The following is a 22,585-nucleotide window of genomic DNA, read 5'->3' as shown; positions in this document are numbered from 1 at the left end:
TACAGAACTCTCAACAGAGAAATCTAAATGGTTGAAAAACACTTAAGAAAGTGCTCAACATCCTTAGACATGAGAGAAATGCAAATCAAAACAACTCTGAGATTCCATCTTACACCTGTAAGAATGGCCAAGATCAAAAACACTGATGACAGCTTATGCTGGAGAGGATGTGGGGTAAAGGGAACTTACACTCCTCCATTGCTGGTGGGAGTACAAACTGGTATAGCCACTTTGGATATCATTATGGTAATTTCTCAGAAAATTAGGAAACAACCTACCTCAAGACCCAGCAATACCACTTTTGGATATATACCCAAAGAATGCTTAATCATACCACAAGAACATGTGCTCAACTATGTTCATAGCAGCATTGTTTGTCATAGGCAGAACCTGGAAACAACCTAAATGCCCCTCAACCAAAAAATGAATAAGGAAAATGTGGTACATTTACACAATGGAGTACTACACAGCAGAAAAAAATAACATCTTGAAATTTGCATGCAATTGGATGGATCTAGAAAACCTCATATTAAGTGAGGTAACCCTGACTCAGAAAGACAAATACCATGTGTACTCACTCATAAGTGGCTTTTAGACATAAATAAAAGAAAAACCAGCCTACAGTTCACAATCCCAGAGAACCTAGACAATGAGGACCTTAGCGAGACATACATGAATCTAATTTATAATCTACATGGATCTAAAGATAAGATCTCAGTAAATTGGGAGCATGGGGACCATGGGAGAGGGCAGAATGGGAGGGAAAAGAAAAGGAGGGGAAGCCGGGCGGTGGTGGCACAAGCCTTTAATCCCAGCACTCGGGAGGCAGAGGCAGGCGGATCTCTGTGAGTTCGAGGCCAGCCTGGTCTACAAGAGCTAGTTCCAGGACAGGCTCTAAAAAAGCTGCAGAGAAACCCTGTCTCGAAAAACCAAAAAAAAAAAAAAAGAAAAGAAAAGGAGGGGAGTGGAGAAAAATATATAGCTCAATAAAAACAATTTTAAAAAGAAAAATTGCAAATTGCAAATTGTCTCCTAATCCTTTTAGACGTAATCAAGCAGGCTATATGTATAACCATCCATCTTGGGTGTGCTACAGAAGATTCCTCTACAATAGTATAGATACTGGTGAGATCTTTTCCAACCTCGGAATTCTAGTGTCAGATGCTTAAATTGGTTTTGTCCTTGGTTTTCCCCCAAACTGAAGTATTTTAAACATAATTTTTGAGAATGCATTAATTATTTGAGAATTACATACATACATACAATGTATTTTAATCATATTTATCCCTATTATTTTCCCTAACTCTCTAGATCTAGTCCCTATGCCCCCTCCCAAATATCTAGCTAGCTAGCTTCCACTGAGTCCAATTTGTGCTGTCCATATACCAATGAGTGTACAGCCCTCCATTAAAGCACCTTTAACATCTCAGACTCTTGTGTAATTTCTTTCTTGTATGAGGTTTTGAAACAACAGTAGCTAGGTAGATGTAAAAAGTGTCTGATTAAGATACGCTTCTTTTCATTGACTGCTTATGAAATTATAAAAGGTAAGGAAAGAATGAGTGATTACTAATGCAGAGCAGAGGAAAGCAGTACTCATTGGGAGATACAAAGAGATGGCACAGGCAACCACTACATCAGAATGGCCATAGAACTGCTCACTGATATTGCAAAGAGCTAAAAGACTGGCACAAAATTAACTACATCCAGACATCTCCTTCGAAAACATACATTTAAGGACATTTTAATAATCAAAATAAGTGACAACAGGGAATATAGTGCATATTTAATAGCTACCCAATGTATAAGATTGGTTGAGCAATAGAATAAATAAGTTAAAATTTCAAAGTATAAACCCTGGTAATTCTTGGTACACAGAATGAGGGCTGGAAGATGCTCAAGGGGTAAAGTATGTGCCACATGGGCATGAGGACTACAGTTTGCATCCTATCACTTGTATAAATGCCAGGGCAGATGTGGTTGCTTGCTTGTAATCCCAGCACTTGGGAGGGAGACACAGGGGATCCCTACAGCAAGCTGGCTAGCTAGACTGGTCAAGTCTGCAAACTCTAAGTTCAACTGAAGGTCTCTGCTTCTGTGGATAGGCTAGACAGTGATTGTGGAAGACGCTCTACATCAACCTCTGCCCTCCACATGCACATGCACCCTACACACACATAGTCACGAACGCTTCCCCCACCACACACACACAATCACACACATACTCAAAGAATACAAAAAATTACAGAATCATAAAATATAACAGGTGAGAAAGCAAAAGCAAATGATCAATTTAAATGAAACATTACTTAAAATCACCCTAATTAAATAGGTCTGTTCATAGAAGTTCAGATAACCATTGTTCCTAGAAGAACAGCACAAATTATACCAACCAAACTTTTAGAGAACAAAGCATGCACAAAAATGTACAAATAACTAAATTAGGAAGATGATGTCAAACATAAATAGAACAATCCTAAAAGAAGCAAACAAAACTTCCTTCACACTAGGGCTGGTGAGATGGCTCAGCAGGTAAAAGGCACCTGCTCAAGCCTGACAACTTGTGTTCAATCCCTAGAACCACATGGTGGAAGGAGAGAACCCATTCCTCAAAGCTGTCCTCTGACTTCCAAGCACATGGTAGACAGACAGACAGACAGACAGACAGACAGACGCGCACACGTGCACACACACACAGTAAAAAAAAAAGGAAACTACAAACTTGTTAACTAGTAATCTACCCAAAATGTTTAACAATATCTAAACACACAGAAATTGCAATTCTCAAAGGCTATGTTATCTAGCATGTGTTATCCACTATCCACAGGTAAGCATTTGAAATGTGTTAGAACTGAGAAACTAAAATTTTAGTTTTAATTTGTATTTAAATTTAACAGCACTCTACTCAAACTTCAAATATGCTTAGAACAATTTGAGTTTGTGGTTTGCATTATCACCTGTACATCTTAAGAAATCACAACACAGATAAAGTATTTTCAATAAAATTTAGTATCAGAAAGAAGGTGTGCTGGAAGTATAAATGTAAAATATACATCATATTTTAAAATCTAATACAAAATGCTAAACTCTGAAATATCTTGTAAATAAAGCTGTGTGTGTGTGTGTGTGTGTGTGTGTGTGTGTGTTGCTAAAGCTAGAACCATGGTGGCCCATACCTATAATCTCAGGACTCAGAATCACCAGTTCAAAGTTAGCATGACTTCAATGGTAAGATAAAGGCCAGCCTGAGCTGCATAGCAAAACTCTATTTCAAAAGATGTGTGTTTGCGAAGGGAGGTTGTCTAAGTAGTAGAATACTTACCTAGCATGTATGTGCAAGAGCTTGGATTCAATCCATAGAGCTACAAATAAAACCCAAAATGTTGAATATTTTTGATATATAGATTTAAATTAAATATACTACTAAAGTTAATTTCATGTTTATATCTTTTTTTTTCTAAATTACATCTGTTGGTGGTATCTGTCACAAAGTACTATTCTCTACCATTTGTCAGAAATAGGGAGGGTCCACTATGCAAGATTTGTAAGTAGAATATTTTTCTCTCCTAGTGCATAAAACATTACTTTAGATTACTCAAAATCTGTATATTTTATATGCTACAAACTCATTTGTCTATTCATACAGTAAAAGAAAATGGATCAGTAGAACACAAAGAGTCTTTCATATTGGTTCCAGGACCCCTGGAGATCTTCAGAATCTAGGGGTGCTCAAGTACTTTACATGAAATGAAGTGTTATTTACACAACATGCTTTTTCCCCATATACTTCACCCTTTCTCTAGAAGGCTGAAGACAGCACTCGGCTCTGAAGAGCACTGACTGCTCTCACAGGAGACCTGGCTTTTGCTCTCAGCATCCACACAGCAGTTCACAACCAGTTACAACTCTTCATCCCAGAGGATCTCACACCCTCTTCTGGTCTCCACAGATACCAAGCACACATGCAATACCCAGACATACAAGCCTAAAAAACACTCATTACACACAGAATACAAATAAATCTTAAAAAATAGTTAAATCATTTTGAAACGAATTATAATATTGTACACAATACAAATACCATATAGATAGTTGTTATATTGTTTCACTTAAGAAATGACAAAGTCTGCACATACTCAGTATACACACAATTTTTTTCCAAAAATTAAGTGCATAAATTCCTTATATGTGGTTGAATTGTATTCCTCTGAGTTACTGCAGATTGATTAACATTTAGTCAGCATTCTGCAAAGATAAATAATCAAGAAACTGAATAACAGCTGGAGAGATGGCTCAGCCATTAAAGGCTGGGCTTACAACCAAAAATATAAGAAACTGAATAACATTGACGTAAAATCTTTGGCTCTTCCTTTGGCTTGATTCCCAGGCTCATGTTAATGCTTTTTATTTTTAGGACAGTCAAATGAGGCTCTTTAGCTTATAAAAAGTTTTGATAAGCCTAATTTGAAGCAGACTTTTTATGCTGCCAGAACTACACATATACCAAGGTGTTCCCAGCAGGCTCATGTGTAATGTAAGACACACTAAGTAAATATGTAGGGTAGCCTGAGGGCAGATAGCACTCACTACCTCAATACAAGCACTATCTCAGTACACTCATATTCCATGAATTCATGGGAAGCCCAGTTTAAGGTTCCTGCAGAATATGCAGGAAATCCCTGACTCTTATTTTTACCTGTCTTACACTGTATTCTTACTTATGCCTACAGTTGTGAAAATACAACCCCGCAACATTTTTTAATGGCAATATCCGAAAAAGACCACAAGATGGAGATATTACTCCATTATTTTTAATATTTGTAGTTATACATTTTTTTTCATACTTTTCCCCAAAGGTTAGTTACTCCAATACATTCTTTTGCCTTATAAGGCCTTGCACATGCTAGACAAGTACTCTACCACTGGGTGCAGCTGATTATTTCCCTTTTTTGAGATGAAGTTTTGGTTCAGCTCAAGATGGCCTTGACCTTTCCAGGTAAGGCAGGCTGGTTTTGAACTGACAATCCTAATTGCTGGAATTACAGGTGTGGGCTACCACACCTGCCTTGAAAATAAATTGACAAGGGGCTGAGGGCACATCTTGCTGGTAGAGTACTTGTTCTACATTCAGAGCTCTCCATCAACATAAACTATTTTTTCAGAGCTTGCCAACTTAAGTTCATAACCAAATTTAACTCCAAATGACTATTAACTATTGCAAAAAGTCAAATCAACTTAAAGATAATGTGAAGAATTCTGTACTATAGGCTTTAAAGGCAATTCAAAATGATAAGTTTTGCTAATTTCTTTTTTAAAAAAAAATGTCAGCACTGTTGAAAGCTGAAGCTTTTCACAAGATCAACCTAAATTAAAGGTAAAATACATCTAACAGTCTGATATCAAAAGTCACATTAATTCCCCAGAATTACTATGAAAATTACAACATCATAGTCGCATGCACATCATCAAATCTTTAAAGTAATACGCTTTACTTAAAACAGGAAGACTACTTCCACTGTGGTTAAAAGAGCCATAAAAAAATAAGATATAACCAGCTGCAAATAAAATCACAATCTCAAGCCTTAGTGTAGATAAAAGATCCATACAAAAATAATGTAGATATAATTAACTACAAGCAAAGTCACAATTCCTCACTTACCTACATTATTCTTACTGTCCCTTAACTCCCATAAATCAACTCAAGCCACCAACTATTGACACAAAAACCACTTAAAAGCCAAAAAATATAAGTATAAATAAATAGTAATCACTTTTCTTTCAGAAACAGGGTTTTATTATGCAGCCTTAGACAGCTTGGAACAGTGTAGACCATGTTGGTCCTAAATTTGAAGGAATTCTCCTATTTCTGTTTCCCAAGTACTGGAATTATAGGTGTGTGCCACCATACCCTAAATAAATAGTAATATTGATTTGTTTAGTTTTTTGAGGCAGGGCTTCTCTGTGTAGTCCTGGAACTTTTTTTGTAGACTAGGCTGCCTCTGGAATTCAGAAATATGCCTGTCTTTGCCTCCTGAGTGCTGGGATTAAAGGCATGTACCACCACAGCCCAACTAATGCTTATCTTTTCAATAAAAGTGTGATCACTAAAAAATAACTGCTGATAAAATTAGCAATTTCTAAATTTCTAAAATTCAGAGGTTTCTTGGTAATATACAAATGCAAATAATCATGGAATACCCTCTCAAACCTTACTTTTTTCAGTGGTAGTAATCAAGTTCTAAAGCACTGGCTAGAAATAAGTTTCTATCTTTTTTAGCCAGCATACCTTTAAACCCTCGTACTTCTCTATGGTCCAGTAAATGGCAATGGTGATGTTCTTCCTTCTGGTCTCAACTTAATTAATGTGCACAATACACCTCACAGATAATACCACATAGCTTTTTAAAATTCTTGTGCTTTTTATAATCAGGAGTTATATGCATTCCTGAATTTGTTTAACTAAAGAAATTACTACCTTGTAGAATTCTTTTGTTCTCAGTCGCATTTGAGTACCGTATGCCCTTGATTTTATTCTTCATCAAACTCAGTTTAAAATTAAACAACTCAAATTCGATTCCTGACTGCACTCAGCCTACTGGCTACTGCTGTACTAGCAACTATTAGAATAGGTACCCATTTAATAATGAAGCATACTGTTTTATGCACATTTTATAAGCAAAGTGCAGAATGCAGCTTGCCCTTGCTTTTGCAATAATCTGATCACATATGAGATCCCAGTTACTGGGGGTGGTAAACAGGAATACTTATTGAAAAAGTAAATGGATGCTAACTTTACTTAATTTAGTATCCAATAAGATAAAGAAGAAAACACAAATTCTAGATTAAATTTCTAATTTAAGTCCTCATGGTCAGACCCCCATCTCCACCAGAAAGTGTAAATACCATAAAACACAGATATTCTGCACTTAAAGTGAGATATAATGTTATTCAAAAAACAGTGAAAATATTTTAATTCATTTGTATAGGACTCACTTTTCACAATTAAATGCTTTACTGACAATAAATATTGATTTCTGCAAGGTACATTGACTACAGCTTTGTTATAACAGGGTCCAAGGTCCTACTTTCCACAATTAGAAGTCTCCCTTCACTCTAGCTCCATTCCTTTATCTGTTCACACGACTCAGGAAAGGCTTTAGAGCAGCCTTTTTTTGTATACAAAATTCACTGGCATCATCACCACGCAAATATGCCCAATAATACCTGTCTTAGGAAATACTTATAAAGTATTATAGTAATGATTCACACAATGATTCCTTCACTGATAGAAATTCTAACAAATCTGAGAACCCACTTTAAGATTGGTAACAGGCATCTTATAAAAGTACTTGTTACTTTTAACTGCCACAAATACTCTCCTCTCACTAACTGTCAAACCAAATACCTACTCTTACTTCCATCCTATAATCTACTTTACTCTAAACCATGAGAAAAGTACGATTTTAAAATCGGCCACACTAGCCACTAGGTAAGGTGCTGACCTATTCAACAAGATGTCAGAATAGACCTCTATCAGTAATTGGGCCCACAAACGCCAATTCTACTTTCCCAATTCAATGTAAAATATTGTCTATGGAAGTAAAAGGTAAGATAGCTGAGTGTTCTACTGATTGGTACTGAAAAGATTCCAAACACCAGAAGTTTCTGTTCTATCAGCTCGAGATTTTTATGTGGCAAAATTTTCACAACAAACTTGCCTTTCTCTATAAAATGTGCTTAAGCAATTCTCACTAAGCTACACTAAACCTTTTTTGTACACAAGAAAAACAAACTAACTCTAATAATCAAATCTGATTCAAAGCTGTATGTAATTGGACAGGTATTTATCCATCTCTAAGTCTATACACAATATGCCAACATGAGAAATATGGTTGGAGGATGATCTACCATATTAGAATTTGCATATCTCCCTTTCTCCAAATTAAGAAATAATTTAAGATCATAATAAAAAGGAGGAGACTAATTACACAACAAATTTACAAGGAAATAAATGCTTAAAGATTGAACTATATACTGGCATCACAAGAGCACTGGATTTCACAAAACAAATAATTAGATATAACTGAGAACTACAATGCAGATTCACCAGTAAACTATGAAAGGCACCTTCATCTTTTAAAATAAAAGCCGTGTTAGGGTTTAAGAAGGCCAATAAATAATTCTTCTTTCTCATCCAGAAAATAGAGGACACAAGCTAGGCACAAAGAGAATATATGGCACACTTATTACTAATGAAGCTATTAGAGAATATTTGCAGATTTTTAAAGTAAAAACGATGTATTCTTAGCTGGAATACTCTACAAAAATGTTGTTGTATAAGGGAAGTCATGTTCCACAAGATAATCACAAAAATGAAAGGAAGGGGAAAACTAGAGCTGTCACTGATTCCATGATAAATAAGGGAGTCCAAGGAGCCGTCCAATGAAATACAAATAGTATGTAAAGATCTAGAATTTAAGTTAGACTTAAGATCTTAACTTAAGATCTTCAACAGCATGTTCTCCTCCCTGCACTGTGTTCAACTTTCCAGCCTTACTCTTCTCTGGAAAGATGCAATAGTCATATTGGAGTGCCCTATGAACAATTAAAAAGCATTCTAAGAAGGAGCTGAACTACTGATATGCCATCTAAACTCACCCTCTACCAAAGACTTCTGAAGTCCCTTCCTAAATTTCTAGAACATCTTGAAATACACAGATAGTCCTTTGTTCTATTAGGGCCTTAAAAAGCCATTAAATAAGTATAACCTATTGTTGAGTAAAAACTATCAAGAAAATACTTGTTTGGGGAATTGTAATTTACTTTTTGTTGTAATATTTATATGATTATTTCATTCAGTATATACTGAAGTGTCTAACAGGTATCTATACAATCTACCTTTCTAAAAAAAAATAAGGTAACTCTTAAAGCTGCCTAAAAAGCCATGTAATTGCAACTATACAGCTTAGGAAAGAACTGAAAAGACAAAAGGTGTGATCGAATTTCTGTTGCCCAATTTTTTTCTGTCTTCTCTCCTGAACCCACCAGTTCACTGAAATAGGTCTTGTTGAGGTAACCAATGACCTAAAGTGTTAAGTCCGGCCAGTTTCAGGGCCCTTATTTCAGAGCCCGTCTTATTTAATCTTCATCATTTTACTCATCTGATTAGTTCCTCCTCTCTGAGACATTTCCTCTACTTGACTTGGAAGACATCCCCTTTCTTTGGTTGGTCCTTTCCTATGTACCCCACTAGTTCTTCATCTCTCTGATCACCATCTCTCTGGCTTAGTTCCCAGACCTCTTTCTTTGTCTTTTAGATTCATTCTTTTGGGTGAACTCATCCAGTTATGTGGTTTCAAGTTACCTTCTAAGTACGAAGAACTAGTTCATATCTAGACCAAAATTTTCTGTCTAAACTCCAGATTAAATACCTACATGCCAGCCCTACTGTGTTTAACAGAAATGGCAAATTTAGTGTGACCAAAAACCAACCAGAGTCCTCATCCAGGCTTCTACAATTCAGTTAAGTTCAACTGCCTCCTTAATCTCTAGAACTGTCTTCAATCTCTCTTCTGTTAAACCAGCTGTTGTAGTTTGCTTTCCTATTGTTGTGATAAAGACCATGACCAAAAGCAATTTAGGGAGGAAAGTGTGTGTTTAAAGCTTATATTCCATTATGAAGAGAAGTTGGAACTGAAGCAGAGGCTGTGGAGGAACACTGCTTAGTGTCTTTCTTCCTATGGCTTACTCAGCCTGCTTCCTTAAACAACCCAATACCACCTGCCCAGGAGTGGCACCACCCACAGTAGGCTGAGCCTCTTGTGTTAATCATTTATCAAGAAAATGTACCAAAGATTTGCATACAGGCTAGTTTGGTAGATGCATTTTCTCAAATGAAGGTCCTTCTTTTCAGATGACTTAAGTCTATTCAAGTTTGGGAAAACAAACAATCAATTAGCTGGCATACCATCTGAGTGAAACATTGTCAGCATATGATCAAATTAAATCCAGAATCTGATCACTTTATACTAATCTCACTGCTACCACCCAGGCCTATGCTTCATTCTACATTACCATTATTTCTCTAAGTAACTAATGCCTTATAAACTATTCTTAACACAAAGACATGACAATGTTTAGTTTACATCTAGTCAATATCCACTCCCTAACGTAATTATAAATAAAAGTCAAAGTCCTTACAATGGCCTGTAAGTACCTGTATAATCTGTCCTTACCACTTACGACTTGGATCGTATCTCCTATTACTGTTCTCCATCACTCTGCTCCAGCCATACTGGATGCTTTGCTACTCCTTCAAACACTCAACAAACTTCTGTCGAGGCCTGTGTACTTACTTTCTTCCTTGACTGCTTGCCCACCATGCTTGATTGTCAACCATGCTGAATGTTCCTCCATTATGCTATAATCTGAGTTATATATATAATCATATATTAATCATATATCATAATATACTTTGTATATTACTGATATATCAATGCAATTATTATTAATTTTAATACATAAATATATTGCATAATATATGAAATAATTTAATTATTTATATATTAATAATACAATAATATAATAAAATATAATCGAGTCCTTCTAAAATTAGTATGTTGAAAACCAATCCCAACAGTGGTAAGTACTAAGACCTAGAATATCTGACAATTGATAGGTTATAAGGGCAGAATCCTTATGAATGGAATTAATGACTTATGTCTTCTAATTTCTCTGTCCATCTGCTACTTTTTACTATTTGTGTACTTACCCCACTAAACTATTAATTTAAACGAGGCTAAAAGTTTTATGCTAAACACCAAATAAATCTCCGCTGAATGAACAGTAGTCTTTCTACTGTTCTGTTCCCAGCATCTATGAGTCAACAAAAGATTGTTTGGCTCTTGCTTGAATTAAACTTTAAACTTTAAACAGGTTAAGTTTATATCTACCAACTATCTCACCCCTGGAAAGTCTTCCAAGAAAGTTAAGATTCAAAGCAAAGAATTGTCCAATCTATTTTTCTGTGTCAATAGAATAAAGTTTCTTTTAGCTTTCTTTTCTACTTTGATAGAGCTAAACACAGAAATACAGATTAAAATAATTTTCTGGATTCTTTCCAAATTTTACCAAATTTTTTCAATTATCTATACGTATTATCCCATCTTTCTTTACAAAGTTAAGGTCTCTAGTTGTTCATACTAATTCACAGCATGAGATCACAAGCCACAACAGTGCACAGATAATGCTAGATTAGATAATCTTTTTAAAATATGTGTATGTGTATAGATTTGTACATATGATTACAGTACCCACAGAATCCATAACAGGTTGTCAGATCCCCTACAAATAAATTACAGACAGTTGTGAGCCGAAAAACACAGGTACTAGGAACAGAACTCCATTCCTTTGCAAAAATAGTAAGTAATCTTAACTGTTGAGCCATCTTTCCAGCCAACAGATAATCCAAGTTTGAAATCACTACTGCTGAAGTCTCGGTATTCCTTCTCTTCTCTCTCTCTCTGTTTTTGGATTTTTGTGGGTTTTGGTTTTGGCGGGTTGTTGTTGTTGTTTTGTTTTGTTTTGTTTTGGGACAGGGTTTCTCTGTGTAATGGTTCTGGCCGTTCAGGAACTCACTTTGTAGACCAGGCTGGCCTCAAACTCAGAGATCCGCCAGCCTCTGCCTCCCAAGTACTGGGACTAAAGGCGTGTGCCACCACTGCCTGCCTCTGTATTCTCTTAAGGAAGCTTAATTTTTATAAACAATTCAAAAGTACCGTCAAGATTTTCTTTATTGGCTATTGACCTACTTTGCTTTTGGTTGCTGAGGTAGACCACTGGTAAAATAAACTTAAGGAAGGAAAGGGTTTTTTTGGCTTACTTTTCCAAGCCACAGTCCATCTTTAAAAGAAGTCAAGGCAGGAAATGGAGCAGAGACTATGCAGACATGCTGTTTACTGGCTTCCTCACTTTGCTTTTTCTATAACTCAGGACCACCTGCCCAAGAGTGGTACCACAAACAGTGGGCTCGGCCCTCCCATATCAATCATTTAGTCAGGAACATGCTCCCAAAGACTTGCCTACAGACCTGCCCACAGACCAATCTGATCCAGACATTTTCTCAATTGAGATTCTCTCTTTACAGAGGGCTCTAGCTTGTGTCAAGTTGAAAAAATACTAGCCAGCACAGTTATATATAAAACTCTTCATTAGCTACAGAATTTAACCAATCTTACTGACTACTCAAACAAGTATTCTCAATATTAAAGTGAGTCTTAAGCTAGCAAGATATCTCAGTAGCTAAAAATATCTGCTGTCAAGCTTGGCTAAATTTAATCCCTGGGACCCTCATGGAAAGAGAACACCAACTCCCCAGAGCTGTCCTCTGATTTCCATGTTTGCCATGCATACTTGCATGTATACATACATACATACATACATGTGATATTGATTACTCCTGGTGTTAGAGAGACTGCTCAGTAGTTAAGAGCACTAGCTGTTCTTTCAAAGGCCCCATGTTGGGCTCCCAACAGCCACATGGCATCCCACAACTGTCCGTAATTCCAGTCCCAGGGATCAGATGCCCTATTCTGGCCTCTGAGAGCACCAGACACAAATGTGGTACACAGACACACATGCAGGCAAAACACTCATAAACATTAAAACAAACAAACAAACAAACAAAAAAACTTAGAGCAGCATTGTGATGTGAGACTACAAAAAGAAAGGTTTAAGTACATTAACAGAGATAGGTACACACACACTGAAATGAAAGGGACTAGGCCAGATGGAGTGGCACGTGCCTTCAATTCCAGTAGTCCTTGAGGCAGGTGGATGAATATCTGTGAGTTTGAGGCTAGCCCAGTCTACCCAGTAAGTTCCCCAACCCAGTACAGCACAGTGAGAAACCTTGGGGGTGGGAATAAGGGGCTAAGTAACTTAAATAAGTAAATAAAATAAAAAACGAACAAATAAATGGAAAATATATAAAAGGAATTATTTCCTGTTATACCTAAATTATTTTTTTAAAAAAATTAAAAAGTCAGATGGTTTCAATGTGGAATTCTACCAGAACTTCCAAGAAGACCTAATACCTATACTCCTTAAGGTATTTCATAATATAGAAACACAAGAGTCACTGCCAAATTCCTTTTATGAAGCTACAGTTACCCTGATACCTAAACCACACAAAGACTCAACCAAGAAAGAGAATTACAGGCCAATCTCACTCATGAACATTGACGCAAAAATTCTCAATAAAATACTGGCAAACCGAATCCAAGAACACATTAGAAAAATTATCCACTACGATCAAGTAGGCTTCATCCCAGAGATGCAGGGCTGGTTCAACATACGAAAATCTATCCATATAATCCATCATATAAATAAACTGAAGGAAAAAAACCATATGGTCATCTCATTAGATGCTGAAAAAAGCATTTGACAAAATTCAGCACCCCTTTATGATAAAGGTCTTGGAGAGATTAGGGATACAAGGGCATTCCTAAATATAATAAAGGCTATTTACAGCAAGCCGACAGCTAACATCAAATTAAATGGAGAGAAACTCAAGGCCATCCCACTAAATTCAGGAACACGACAAGGCTGTCCACTCTTTCCTTATCTCTTCAATATAGTGCCTGAAGTTCTAGCAATAGCAATAAGACAACATAAGGGAATCAAGGGGATTCGAATTGGAAAGGAAGAAGTTAAACTTTTGTTATTTGCAGATGATATGATAGTGTACCTAAGCGACCCCAAAAACTCCACCAAAGAACTCCTACAGCTGATAAACTCCTTCAGTAACGTGGCAGGATACAAGATCAACTCCAAAAAAAATCAGTTGCCCTCCTATACACAAAGGATAAGGAAGCAGAGAGGGAAATCAGAGAAGTATCACCTTTCACAATAGCCACAAATAGCATAAGATATCTGGGAGTAACTCTAACCAAGGAAGTGAAGGATTTATTTGACAAGAACTTTAAAGTCTTTGAAGAAAGAAATTGAAGAGGATACCAGAAAATGGAAGGATCTCCCTTGCTCGTGGATTGGGAGGATCAACATAGTAAAAATGGCAATTCTACCAAAAGCAATCTATAGATTCAATGCAATCCCCATCAAGGTCCCATCAAAATTCTTCACAGATCTTGAGAGGACATTAATCAACTTTATATGGAAAAACAAGAAACCCAGGATAGCCAAAACAATCTTATACAATAAAGGAACTTCTGGAGACATTACCATCCCTGACTTCAAACTCTATTACAGAGCTACAGTATTGAAAACAGCTTGGTATTGGCATAAAAACAGAGAAGATGACCAATGGAATCGAATCGAAGACCCGGATCTTAAACCACAAACCTATGAACACCTGATTTTTGATAAAGGAGCCAAAAGTACACAATGGAAGAAAGAGGGCATCTTCAACAAATGGTGCTGGTATAACTGGATGTCAACCTGAAGAAGAATGAAAGTAGATCCATATCTATCACCATGCACAAAACTCAAGTCCAAATGGATTAAAGACCTCAATATTAATCTGAACACACTGAGCTTGATAGAGGAGAAAGTGGGAAGTACTCTACAACAAATGGGCACAGGAGACCGTTTCCTACGTATAACCCCAGCTGCACAGACATTAAGGGCAACATTGAATAAATGGGACCTCCTGAAGCTGAGCAGCTTCTGTAAAGCAAAGGACATTGTCACTAAGACACAAAGGCAGCCTACTGACTGGGAAATGATCTTCACTAACCCTGCAACTGACAAAGGTCTGATCTCTAAAATATATAAGGAACTCAAGAGACTAGACTTTAAAATGCTAATTAACCCAATTAAAAAATGGGGCGCTGAACTGAACAGAGAATTCTCAACAGAAGAAGTTCACATGGCCAAAAGACATTTAAGGTCATGCTCAACCCCCTTAGCTATCAGGGAAATGCAAATCAAAACAACTTTGAGATACCATCTTACACCAGTCAGATTGACTAAAATCAAAAACACCAATGATAACCTTTGCTGGAGAGGTTGTGGGGTAAGGGGTACACTCATCCATTGCTGGTGGGAATGCACACTGTGCAACCACTTTGGAAAGCAGTGTGGCGGTTTCTCAGGAAATTCAGGATCAACCTACCCCAGGACCCAGTAATTCCACTCTTGGGAATTTACCCAAGAGATGCCCAATCATACTACAAAAGCATTTGCTCAACTATGTTCATAGCAGCATTATTTGTAATAGCCAGATCCTGGAAACAACCTAGATGCCCTTCAGTGGAAGAATGGATGAAGAAACTGTGGAATATATACATGTTAGAATACTACTCAGTGGTAAAAAACAGTGACATCTTGAATTTTGCATGCAAATGGATGGAAATAGAAAACACTATTCTGAGTGAGGTAACCCACACCCAAAAAGATGAACATGGGATGTACTCACTCATAATCGGTTTCTAGCCATAATTAAAGGACATCGAGCCTATAATTCGGGATCTTTGAGAAGATAATAAGAAGGTGAACCCAAAGAAAAACATATAGTAATCCTCCTGGATATTGGAAGTAGACATGATTGCCGGGCAAAAATTGGGAACTTGAGGGTGGGGCGAGACGGGGCCAAGGGAAGATGGGGAGAGAAAAGCGTGAAGGGGAGAATGGGGGGAGCTCAGAGGAATGGGATGCTTGGGATACAGGAAGGGTGGATATAGGAGCAGGGAAGCATATATCTTAATTAAGGGAGCCATCTGAGGGTTGCCAAGAGACTTGACCCTAGACGGGTTCCCGGGTTTCCAGGGAGACGCCCCCAGCTAGTTCCTTGGGCAGCTGAGGAGAGGGAGCCTGAAAAGGCCAGTTCCTATAGCCATACTGATGAATTTCTTGTATATCACCATAGAACCTCCACCTGGCGATAGATGAAGAAAATGACTGAGCACCACATTGGAGCACTGGACTGAGCTCCCAAGGTCCTGATGAGGAGCAGAAGGAGGGAGAACATGAGAAAGAAAGTCAGGACCGTGAGGGGTGAGTTCACCCACTGAGACGGTGGGACAGAACTAACGGGAGATCACCAACTCCAGTTGGAATGGGACTGATGGAACATGAGACCAAACCAGACTCTCTGAATGTGACTGACGGTGGAGGCTGACTGAGAAGCCAAGGACAATGGCACTGGGCTTTGATTCTTCTGCATGGACGGGCTCTGTGGGAGCCTTCTCAGCTTGGTTGATCACCTTCCTGGACCTGGGGGGAGTTGGGAAGACCTTGGTCTTAACATAGAGTAGGGACCCCGATGGCTCCTTGGCCTGGAGAGGGAAGGAGGGGGGTATGGGTGGAGGGGAGGGGAGGGAATGGGAAAGAGGAGGGGAGGAGATGGAAATTTTTAAATATAAAAAAATAAACCATATTAAAAAAAGAAAGCAAAAAAAATAATTGTTAGCAGTAAAAAAAAATTCAAAATAAAAAGCACAACTTTGAGACGGGAGGATAGTACACTCCTGTGATGTCAGCAGTAGGGAAATAAGCCAGGGAGATTATATGCTTAAGGCATTTTCATATTTCAAATATTGACAAGTGTTTTCTTTTACAATGGCTTGATAAGTCCTAAACCCATTTACGGTAAACTTGAAGGTCTTTATTAAAGTTTCTTGATTCTGTCACATAAAAAAAAATTAAAAAGTAAAATGAATCTTCTGGCTTGATGTGGTGGGAAAAAAGCCTATAATCTCAACACTCAAGACAAGCCTGAGGCTGGAGAATAAAGGTTTAGAGCATTGCCTGAGCTACATGATTCTGTCTCAAAAACCAAAACCCAGAAACCCAGCCTGGTGGTGGTGGCACTGGTCTTTAATTCCAGCAGATATGAACAGATTAAGCAGCAATTAAGCAGAGGATGCAGAGGCAAGAGGATCTCTGAGTTATAAGACAGCCAGGAATACACAGGGAAAACCTGTATGGAAAAACAAAAACAAAGCAAAACAAAAAATAAAACTAAAAACAAAGTTCAAACTTATATTTTCACTAATTACTGTTACATACACCACATTATCATTTACTTTGAAAATTAGGCATATTTTTTTCTCTGTGAGCAGGTAGTGGTACCAGGTAACTTTAGTTACCACAAAACCATTTATTTGTGTTTAAGAATTTGAGATGTTGGCCGGGGGCCCTTGGGATGAAAAGACAGGTGAATCTCTGAATTCAAGGCCAGCATGTGTTGATGGAGCAGCGGGGGCTGCGTCCCACCACCCGGCTAGCTTTACACCCGAAATAATTACACGGAAACTGTATTCATTTAAACATTGCCTGGCCCATTAGTTTCAGCCTCTCATTGGTTAATTCTCACATCTTCCTTTAACCCATATTTAGTAATCTGTGTAGCACCACAAGGTGGTCGCTTACCAGGAGAGATCTTAACTTGCATCCATCTCCGAGAGGAGAGGCATGGCCACTGTCTATGGCGACTGCCTGAAGCATCTGCCCGACTCAGCTTTCTTTCTCCCACAATTCTGTTGTCTACTCCACCTACCTAATTTTCTGTCCTATTAAAGGGCAGTTTCTTTATTAACCGATGAAATTAACACATAGACACTCCTCCATCATTTCCCCTTTTTCTGTTTGCCTGGACTGTTGCATAAACTGGACACAAAGAACCCGCAGAGAGAGGACTGCTGAACTTGCCTAAAGGTGAGATGGTCTTTTGGGGTTCCTGATTCGTGAAAGAGTCTGCGAGACATTCTTCAGGACACAGCAGAAAATGACTGAACTGCCTTTGAAATTTCCTGCTTAATGGAAATGTCGCTGGATACTATGGGCCTGAAGGCCGAAGATGGATGCCCCAACGGTACAAAGGAACTTTGGGTGACTGTCCAGGCAGCGAATTGTCTCTGTCATTTCTAGAGTTTGAAAGTTGCATATTTGTTTACTTAGGTAATATTATATCCTTCTGGAGTCTTTGATGGAACTGAAGAATAAATAGTTATAGCTTTCCTTAGTTATGATAAAAGATAAAATAAATCTAAATATTGTAACTGTAATTCTTGCTTGATAACTGTTTTGTTATATGTAATTTTGCTATGTTAAAGTTAAAGCCTTCTTTTTTTGTTTAAACAGAAAAAGGGGAAACGATGTGGGAGAGTCCTCTGTTTGTGTTGATTTCATTCGTTAATAAAGAAACTGCCTCAGCCCTTTAATAGGACAGAAAATTAGGTAGGCGGAGTAGACAGAACAGAATTGTGGGAGAAAGGAAGCAGAGTTGGGGAGACGCTTCAGGCAGTCGCCATAGTGAGTCGCCTCTCCGGGATGGACACAGGTTAAGATCTCTCCTGGTAAGCGACCACCTCGTGGTGCTACATGGATTACTAAATATGGGTTAATTAGCCAGTAAGAGGCTGAAACTAATGGGCCAGGCAGTGTTTAAAAGAATACAGTCTCTGTGTAATTATTTCGGGTGTAAAGCTAGCCGGGTGGCGGGACGCAGCCCTGCAGCTCCTTCTACAAGCATGGTCTACAGCGTGAGTTCCAGGAGAGCCTGGCTGTTACACAGAGAAACTGTCTTGGGGGGGGGGGGGGGGGGGGGGGAGAATCTAAGATGTGAAATATTTAGAACTCATACAAAAAAAATGAGAACTGTTAAGTTCAGTTCCATGGCAATTTTATACTCAATAATTTTATAGACAATCATAAAATCAAAATGCAATGACTGAAAGTTAAATTTCTATTAAATAGCTCACTTTAACTTCCTTTGAAAACTTACTATTTCATAGCCTGTAGGAAAAGGTCTGTTTCCTAGCTAATCCTGTTAAGTGTGCCTTTTTCTTTTTTTAAAGTTCCACAAGTTACATTTTGTGTGAAGAACTTCACACAATCAGATCTTGGGAAATTCTGTCTTTCATTCCATAATCATGAAGTGGCATATCTATTTTTTTCTGTTCACTGTTTCAGGTAAATCCTGGATAACTCACTCAATCACAAATTAAGGATCCAAGCTAAAACCAGAACAGCTAGGCATAGAGAGGCAAAGACTGATACACAGACTATCGTGGGCTCCTCTCCCAACAGCACCCTAAATACCTCAAGCCCTGAAGGCTTCACAGATTCTCCTCTGAGGAGAGGAGGCTACAGATTTTTCCAGATTTCTAAATGGAACACGAATACTAAGTAGCAGACTATAACGATTACGAAATACAGTGAGGAGGGAAAAGGCAAAACTGCTAACAGACGCTGGGGAAAACGCATTCTCTCTTCCCAGAAAAAAATAAATAAATAAAACGAGGGAGGGAGGCAGATGAAGTAAAAATACGTTTTAGTGGGAAGATGGCAATTTGGGGTGACACATAGTTACTGTGTCACACTTGAGAGGGAGTCAGTGTAAAAATGGTCTACCCACACCTCTCTTTCTTCTACCTCCAGCAGTCTTTGGGGGTGGGGAAAGGGCGGTCTCCAGAAAGCCAAAGCCAAGGTATGGGCACTCCCAGGCTGGTGGCACCGTCCAGTCTGGCACTGAGACCAGAAGTTCCGAAGTTGGTGCGAGGGTGAGGGACTGGGAAAGCGCTGGCTGTCAAGTGGACCGGGCTGAGCGACGAGGTCTGGCCCGGCGGCCCGCGCGCTTACCTGCTGCACCCCGAGGAACTCGTAGAAGTTGAGCTGCACCTCCTCCACCAAGTCCAACAACTCCAGGTCTCCGCTCTCCCAGGCGCGCACCGGCCCCACGGCCGCCAGCAGCAAGAGCAGCAACGGCCACAGCGGAGAAACGGACGACGACAGCGGCCCGGGGCACAGACGTTGGGGAAGCCGCGCGGGGCCGAAATCTGGAACCCACATCGCGCAGGGCTCCGAGGTCGGGGGCAGCCACGCCGTGCGCCGGCCGAGAACGGGGACGTGGCGCGGGGCGCGGGTTGTGGGGACGGCGCCTATCAGTCAGGAGCGCGGGCGGCCGCCCGGAAGCTGCTAGCCAGGCTGCCCGCCGACGGGAGCAGCAGCAGACGCGGAGAGGACGACAGGCCGGGCCTGCCCGAGCGGTGACCGGTCGCACCCCCGTCTCCCTTCCCAGCTCCTCGCCCTGGGCCTAGGAACAGCTGGCAAGCAAGCGCCGGCACCCAGGCTACCGTGTGGGAGAGGCTTCCCCAGGCCTCAGCCTATCCCAGGCCTCGCTTCCGGTGACATCACGTCTCCTAGCAACTGCGGGGCGGGGCCGGGGCCGGAAGTAGGAACGCCGGGCGCTCTGGATCCCTGCCCTTCTATCAGCCTTTCCGTGGCTGGCGCGTGTAGTAACTGCACGTGTTTCTGGTCTAGCTAAGAGACGTGGACAATTACAGACCTCCAGTTTGCTCCCGGTGCTTTCCATCTTGCCCTCCCAAGTATTGACCATTAAATGTATATTCCAAGATCGATGTATTGATTAGGGCTTCTGCTCCCGTGCATTTTATTACTTGATCAGTAAAGATGGGATGAATTGAACCAATGACTAAAACACACAGATCCACTCCAGAGTATTTGGAGAGAAAAACAAAAAAGGAATTTAACCAAGAAAAAAATTGTACTTCTGATTATGAGTTAAGATTGGCGGGTATATGTCATGCAAATAAATCTCCACTTCTGGAGATCTATAGCCCTCTTCTGGCCTTTGCAGGGTCCCGCACACAAATATACATAAATTCAAGTAAGCAAACACGTAAATAAAATTTAAGATTTTTTTTAAATCTTAAGTTTGTATACCTCCTTTTAGTAAAACTAATTTTGGGATTAGAGTTGACTCGGTCACGAAAACCGCTTCTTGATCTTGCAAAGTTCTGTTCCCAGTCAGTACCTGTGTTGGGGTGGCTCACAACCACCTGTAACTCCAGCTCCAGGGGATCCAGCACCCTCTTCTGGATTCCACAGGCACATGTGTGCAGGTGTACATTAAGAAATGAGTTGTTTTTTTTTTTAAGACCCTCATCTTAGCCGGGCATTGGTGGCATATGCTTTTAATCCCAGCACTCAAGACTCGCATATTTACCAAGTCCCTAAATTAAAGCCAACGTTTGCTTATTCAATATGTGTAGCGTCAAAATAATGTCAACAACAAAATGTATTACCAAACATCTATTTTTTTTTATTTATACGACTTTCACAATTTCTGCTGAAGTTATTTGAATTCTTATTCACATAAAGCCAAGGAGGTGGATACCTTTCTTGTTCTTGATCAAAAGTTTAGAGGAATCATAAACAGAAAGGAACTGAGTCTTAATTATTAAGACTGAGTCTTAATAACTGCATCCCAACCACAGCCTAGCTCCTCTAAAACTGTGTGGATAATATCAGACACCCTACTTGTCTAATTTCCATTTTAGTGGAAACTAAGCATCTGTGTTGTCTATGGGAATTTTGTGTAAAACTCTGGGATATGTGGTTGATTTTAAGTGTAAGATATGACAAAAACAGGAAGTTTGGCCAATGATAAAGAGGAGGGGGAAAAGATAATAGAAAATTCACATATAAACCAGATGTTAAAGTTTAGAGAAGAGTTTTGAAATGACTATTACAAAATAAAGCAATAGGTCATAAAAATGGAGGAGGGGATGATGGGTAAAAATATGTTACAGAATTTTAATAGAATCAGTGGGAAAATCTTGAAAAAATATATGAAGTCAAGAACTCAGTAAATGAGTTAAACTGAAGACTAGGTGTAGCAGGGCAGAAATTAGTAGGTTTGAGGGAAAATCAAGAAAAGAAAAAAAACACTCCAATTAGAGCACAAAGAGAAAGCAGTGAAGGAACAGCAGAACTTGAAAGCCGGTGTGCAATGAATAAATCCAACGTAAGTACAACAAACTCAAAACAGGGAAGAGAAGTATTTGAAGGGATAGTAGTCAGTTTTACAGAAGTAATGACAGACAAAGCCACAGATGCAAAAAAAAAAAACCCCACTCAAAGTGAATAATAGACCTAAATGTTAATGTTAAAAATTTAAAACTCTTGTAAGCAAAAACAGGAAAAATTATTAGTGACCTTTAGGGAACCAATGATTTCTTAGATATGACACCAAGTACATAAATGCTAAAAGAAATAAAAAGATAAATTAGATTACACAGAAATAAATACTTTCATGTTACAAACAGTATCTAGGATAATCCCTAGCTAAATTCTAAATACTTGTCCTTAGACCAACAGATAACTCTAGTTCTCATCCCTCCTCAAAGAAACTTCTTGTCCAAGAGACCACTGTAGAAAACCACAACATCAAAGTGTGGTGGTCTGGTGTCCAGTCCCAACTTACCCATCTTCAACACAACTTCTGCACCGAAGGCTCAGGGATCCGTGAGGAAGCGGGTGGAGAGAAGTTCGACGTGAGACTGTCCACTAGAAATGTCAGGATGGACACTCGTGCATTCTCACTAAGAGGGCTCCCTAACCATGACCTGACCGAGGATGGCACCAATAGACAAGTTAATGTGGAAGGGGGAAAGTTCACAAGGCCTTAACCCTAGACAAATGAGTGTAGGCAACTAAAGCATCTGAGAACAGGAGAAACAACAATGTTCATAAACTAATGAACGGGTTTTTCTTAATAGCTAAATGATAGTGTCAATATTGTGCCCAATGGTATTATTTT

The 22,585-nt window shown here is 39.1% G+C and overlaps 1 protein-coding gene across 1 annotated transcript in view; it reads right to left on the bottom strand.

The window, feature by feature from the left end:
• The window catches only part of Dnajc1 (DnaJ heat shock protein family (Hsp40) member C1), a 170,938-nt gene extending 150,819 nt beyond the window's left edge, over positions 1-20,119 (bottom strand). Inside the window, exon 1 of the mRNA XM_038335270.2 lies at positions 19,603-20,119. Within this exon, the coding sequence (XP_038191198.1) occupies positions 19,603-19,812 (210 nt within the window). The 5' untranslated portion in view covers positions 19,813-20,119. The remainder of the gene's footprint in view (positions 1-19,602) is intronic.
• Positions 20,120-22,585: the final 2,466 nt, after the last annotated feature.

Source organism: Arvicola amphibius, chromosome 6 (genome assembly GCF_903992535.2).
Source record: "Arvicola amphibius chromosome 6, mArvAmp1.2, whole genome shotgun sequence".
Taxonomy (NCBI): Eukaryota; Metazoa; Chordata; class Mammalia; order Rodentia; family Cricetidae; genus Arvicola; species Arvicola amphibius.
The sequence above is the reverse complement of the archived record's forward strand: the minus strand, read 5'-3'. Positions and strand labels throughout refer to the sequence as shown.